We start from the raw sequence: 5,725 nt of genomic DNA, 5'->3' as shown, positions 1-5,725 counted from the left end.
ATAGCATATTCAAAAGCAGAGACATTACTTTGCCAACAAAGGTTCGTCTAGTCAAGGCTATGGTTTTTCCTGTGGTCATGGATGGATGTGAGAGTTGGACTGTGAAGAAGGCTGAGAGCCAAAGAATTGATGCTTTTGAACTGTGGTGTTGGAGAAGACTCTTGAGAGTCCCTTGGACTGCAAGGAGATCCAACCAGTCCATTCTGAAGGAGATCAGCCCTGGGATTTCTTTGGAAGGAATGATGCTAAAGCTGAAACTCCAGTACTTTGGCCACCTTATGCGAAGAGTTGACTCATTGGAAAAGACTCTGATGCTGGGAGGGATTGGGGGCAGGAGGAGAAGGGGACGACAGAGGATGAGATGGCTGGATGGCATCACTGACTCGATGGATGTGAGTCTCAGTGAACTCTAGGAGTTGGTGATGGACAGGGAGGCCTGGAGTGCTGCGATTCATGGGGTCGCAAAGAGTCGGACACGACTGAGCGACTGATCTGATCTGATTTTTAAAAAAGTTAAAGACCTGAATAAATGGAGAGATTTTATCTATGTTCATTGATTAGAAGATGTCAATGCTCTCCCAATTTGATCTATAAACTCAATATTATCCCAGTCAAAATCCTGAAAGGACATGTGTGGGATATCAAGCAAGTGAATTCTAAAATTTACAAAGAAGTAGGAGAACTAGCAAAGTGTCTCAAAAACACTTTCAGGAAAAAAAAAGTTGGACAACTTACATTACCAGATGTCACAAAACTAGCCGTTAAGCAACAGTAATTGAGACAGTGTGGTATTGGCTAAGGGACAGATGCCTAAATTAATGGAACAGAATCAAAAGTCAGAAACAGGCCCACACACATAAGGTCATCTTATTTTCACCCAAAGTGGAGAGAGGTCAGCCTTTTCAAGAAATGGTACAAGAACTGCTGGAAATCTACCTACAAATAACTGGACCTCCACTCCAGATACTGAGAGCAGCTCAAAATACATTATGAACCTAAATGCAAAGCCAGAAACTAAAACTTTCAGAAGAAAACACAGGAGAAAAATACTTATGAAGCTGAGTTATGAAGAGAGTTCTAACATAGTAAGAAACGAGATCTACAAAAGAAAAACCTGGTAAAATTTAAGCTTCTGGTCTTCAAAAAACAGTATGTGAAATACACATACCTGAAAATGCAAAATAACAACTGAGGCTTTAAAAAAGTTTGGCTGTTTCTTTTGAAGTTAAATATATGCCCTCTCCCCAATTCCTAACATTTATCCTAGAGAAATGAAAACTTACATTCCAATAATAATCACAAATGTAGAAAATTCTAAGAACGTATTAAAAGTTCCCAGAAAAAAAAAAGATAAAAATGATTCATCTCTTGAAAAGCAGAACAAATTCATGCCATATAATACCCTTTAACAAATTATCTTTCCCAGTGCCCAAGCCTAAATCAAGCCGCTATTAAAAATATCACTAGTAATGATGTTACTGAGTACCTTCTATCAGGCACTGTGCTAAGGGCTTTATATGGGTTACTGCATTTACTCTTCAAACTCTCCATAACATAAAATTTGCTTTCTCTTTCCCTTATTTCTTATAGTTAATTAAATACTCTTTTAAGCTTGAAGAGATTTAAAATGCCCCAACTTGAATGTAAAGTAGTCATGTAAAGTAGCTGGAAGCTGTTCCTAGATCTAAGTGAGTGAAAGTCGCTTAGTCATGTCTGACTATTTGCGACTCCATGGACCGTCCATCGAATTCTCCAGGCCAGAATACTGGAGTGGGTAGCCTTTCCCTTCTCCAGGGGATCTTCCCAACCCAGGGATCGAGGGGAACTACCAAAAGCTCTAAGCAGCAGAAAGATATAAAAGAAAATGCAAAAAACTTTGAAATGATCAGATTTCTACCTGGAGTCTCTACAACATGAACAGTGGCCTCATTGTTCCCATTCACGGAGTATGTGAAGTAGAACCAGCAGTCGTCAACGTCCTTCTCCTTACAGTGGGACAAGGGATCCACCTGGCCTGGCTGGGGCAATTTGTCCCGATTTTCAACCTTGGTAATGTTGAAATGTGAACATTCCTGAGCACATGTGTCTTTCTTCTCTCCTTTATTGAAGGCTCGGCACTGAACACATTCTCTGTTAAAATGCAAATGATTATATTTATTATTTATAATCATATTTGCTTAAAGATTATTTTGTGTGCTAGACTCAAAATTTGACCAAATTAGGCCAAGAGAGATAAAAGAAGATATGAATAAATGAAAAAACATATGACATTTCTTGGTGGGAAAACTAAAGACGCTAGCTTCCTAAGTGAAATTACAGATTTATTACAGCCCAAACTAAAATCCTCCAAAAGAAATGAGTAGTAAGCTAAAACTAGCCCTATCAGATATGAAATATACAATATAAAGCCAAAATAACTTTTGAAATGTATTGCTGGTATTATGGTTCTTTCTGCAAGGGACAAAACCTTCCATTTTATTTAGTCAAAAGGCAGTAAATAAATTAATTAGCAATTGGTAATACTAATTTAACAAAGGTTACCACATGGATTCAATTAAATACAAAATTCAGGTTGAAATAATGGTACCACCACCCTCATAGGATACAATTCACTATCATGTGCAAACACTAGCGATTGAGAATTTTTAGATTTACAAAGTGGGCTTCAATGTGACAGATACTTTATTTACAGGGTGGCCTAGTATTACCACTGTTCTATGGACCGTGTGTTCATACACAGGCGAACAGTGAGCAATCACCTATTTCAAGCAACTGAGAAATACTTACTTATGCTCAGCACAAACTCCAAGGCAGGTCTGACACATCTCACAGGTTGGCCCTTGGAACTTGGGGTCTGTACACTTACAGGCACCACACTCGCAGACGCCGCGGCCATTGCAGATCTGTCCATTCACGGCCATGCAGGAAGTGGTATCCAGAGAACAGTCACAGGCACTGCCGGTGTAGTTAGGGTTGCACTCACACACTCGACACTTGCAAACACCATTTCCTGCAATTAAAAATCTCATTTCTCACAACAATGGTAACAATATAATCACAACACTGAAAAATGAAAACAAGCAAGAATATGTAAGAAAGTATCCACAGGAGGGAGTGGCCCTCAATGGTGCCCCTTTTCTATTTATTCACTAAGCAAACTTGCAACATGTTTCATTATATTAGACAGGACCACATTTTATAACCACTTTCAGACCCATTCTCACCTCCACATATTAAGCCATTGGATCTATCACAGTTGAAATTATCACACTCGCAGAATTTGCCAGAATAAATTTCATTTGTATTGTCCCTCTTCCTACACACACACTGTCCACAGACACACTCTCCATTGTTGCTACAGATTTCTGAACTGTTTTCTTTCCTGCAGTAGGCGTCCATGTCTTCGCTGTTCACCTCATCTGTGCTACATTCACAGTGTCTCCCAACACGTCCCTCGTTGCACCTGAACAAAGAATCCAGAATTTCAGTCACATAAAAAGAATTGAAAGTAACAAGTGGTGAGAAAGAGAGGAAATAAAACTATAAACATTATCTTCAGACTGCAATTATATAATATGTGTCACAGAAGTGTACATATGTACATGTGTACACACACACACAGCCATTCAAGTCCACACAGAGTCTACACAGGGGCCTAGGAACAAATTCCTCTTTAGGAAAGTAACCATTCTGATCAAAATGAAAATACAATCTAGCAATGAACAGGTAAACACAACATTTGGAAACAAAGGATAAACTTATTTTTAAAGAGTGTGGTATGTTTCCAAAGGATATGCTGTATATTACATTTGCTTTTATTTGCCCAATTTTTATACTAAATGTTTATACCCAATTTTTATACTAAAAAGTATAAAAACACACAACTGAACGACTGAACTGATAAAAACACAGCCCAAAAAGTACATGGAAGTTGAAAACCATACTAAAAGTATCATTTAAAAATGTAACTACCATAATGTTTAAAAATAAATTTAAGGATTCAGACTTTTCAGACACTTTTTATAGTGCTTATACACACTGGTATAATACAGTATCTGGTAAATACACAAAAAGAAGGCAAAACATTTTCAAGATCTTTCAGATAATATTTTACTAAAAATGTATCTATACAACTCAGGATATGACATGGAAAATAAAAAATGTAACATTTTGTTGTTTAGAATAGAAAGCTAGTAAATGATGGCAAAATAGTCATTAATTTTCCTCATGATTAAAAACCCTTCAAAGCCTAGTCATTTGGGAGCTGACAGTTGAATCAAAATAGTCTTCTCTCCTGTTCTAAAAAAATAGGAGAAAGATGAAATAGGAAGATTTATAGTATAAAAATTAAAACTAATTTGACTTAAGTTCTGTTAGTAGTAGATTCTATGTTCTAAAAATAGTGCTTTCTTAATTTTACAAATATATGAATTAAAATTATTCCAACAATGCAGAAGTACATGTATTAACAAGTGAACATCCTTTATTAATTCCTAATTCCAGTTCCCATATAAAATCACTATTATTTTCTATAAGCTTACTGAGCTCTACAGAGTTCAGATTGCTATCATGAGAGAAAAACCCAAATGCTACCATAAACATTTGTTAAGTAACATCTTAGATGGCTACAAAAGCTTTTATTTTAGAATAAAAAGTAGTCTGCCTAAAGGAAAAAAGGCAGAGAAGAGCTTTCTATAAAGAACACACACAAGACCAACAAACTGATCTTGTGGTGAGCAGCAGTAGTTGGAAGAGCAATTCATCTGCTCCCACAGACTCCGGGAAGCTCAGACGGCCTCCGGACGTCCCGGCTGCCATGCCCCCAGACCGTGCGCGCCTCCCGCTCACCTGCAGGCCCCACACTCGAAGGTCCCGTTGCCGTCGTGGCACTTGGGGCTTCCTGGGATGCCTTCACCCTGGCACTCACATTCGCAGATGAACTGAAGGACAATCTCCACTTCCTCAGTGAAGCCCAGAGGCTTAATTTTAATGGTTTCAGAGTTCTTATTTGGACATTTATTTGCAGTTATGCTAATTTCAAACTGAACCTTAAAAGGAAAACAAGAAGATAAGTTAAAAACTAAGCAATTTAAATCTACTAAAAATTTTTCAAAAAGCCACTCAAGTTATATTTAACTGTTTCTCAAATTATAAGCTAAATTGCTTATAAACAAGTAAGCTTTTCCTTTTACTTCAGAAAAATGTTCATGTAACATACCTCATCCCCAATGGAAATATTAGAGCATTTTCTCCCATTTTCCCCTGTTCCATTCACCCCATTCTTGCAGTAAGACTTGTAATTTATTGTTACTCCTTCCGGCAATTTGCTGTTTTCCAAAATGACTTCTGAAGAAAGGGACTAAAAGAAAGACTAGTAAGAGGAAAGGTAAACAAATGATACTATAAAACAAGTTGAGTTCATAAATCCAGTGGATAAAATGAGCTGTTAAAACAGTATTATTTAAATACTGCAAGCCTAATCTTGAGTGACTAGAAAACACAAAACCCAGAGAAATGGGCTCAAATAAATAACCAATTATTCAAAATAATGTACACAACTGAAAAGAGTATTTAGTTAGAATTTTAATGATGACACAGCACAGAGGCCTAATATTAATTATGAAGAGTTCTAAGAACAAAGAATACTTTCTTTCCCCACTGGCAACACACTCTCCTCTGCCCTGCCACTTGTAGCTCACTAGCGTTAGTCGCTCAGTCATGTCTC

The 5,725-nt window shown here is 37.3% G+C and overlaps 1 protein-coding gene across 4 annotated transcripts in view; it reads right to left on the bottom strand.

The window, feature by feature from the left end:
* The window catches only part of ITGB1 (integrin, beta 1 (fibronectin receptor, beta polypeptide, antigen CD29 includes MDF2, MSK12)), a 44,053-nt gene that overhangs the window by 7,756 nt on the left and 30,572 nt on the right, over nt 1-5,725 (bottom strand). For all 4 annotated transcript variants that reach the window (XM_010859890.1, XM_010859892.1, XM_010859889.1 and 1 more), the window contains exons 10-14: nt 5,219-5,359; nt 4,849-5,048; nt 3,225-3,463; nt 2,788-3,010; nt 1,898-2,130 (exon numbers count right to left, since the gene is read on the bottom strand). In XM_010859890.1, coding sequence (XP_010858192.1) covers nt 1,898-2,130; nt 2,788-3,010; nt 3,225-3,463; nt 4,849-5,048; nt 5,219-5,359 — 1,036 coding nt within the window. The remainder of the gene's footprint in view (nt 1-1,897; nt 2,131-2,787; nt 3,011-3,224; nt 3,464-4,848; nt 5,049-5,218; nt 5,360-5,725) is intronic.

Source organism: Bison bison, unplaced genomic scaffold, assembly GCF_000754665.1.
Source record: "Bison bison bison isolate TAMUID 2011002044 unplaced genomic scaffold, Bison_UMD1.0 scf7180017864461, whole genome shotgun sequence".
In the NCBI taxonomy this organism is placed as follows: domain Eukaryota; kingdom Metazoa; phylum Chordata; class Mammalia; order Artiodactyla; family Bovidae; genus Bison; species Bison bison.
This window is presented reverse-complemented; position numbering and strand designations above follow the sequence as displayed.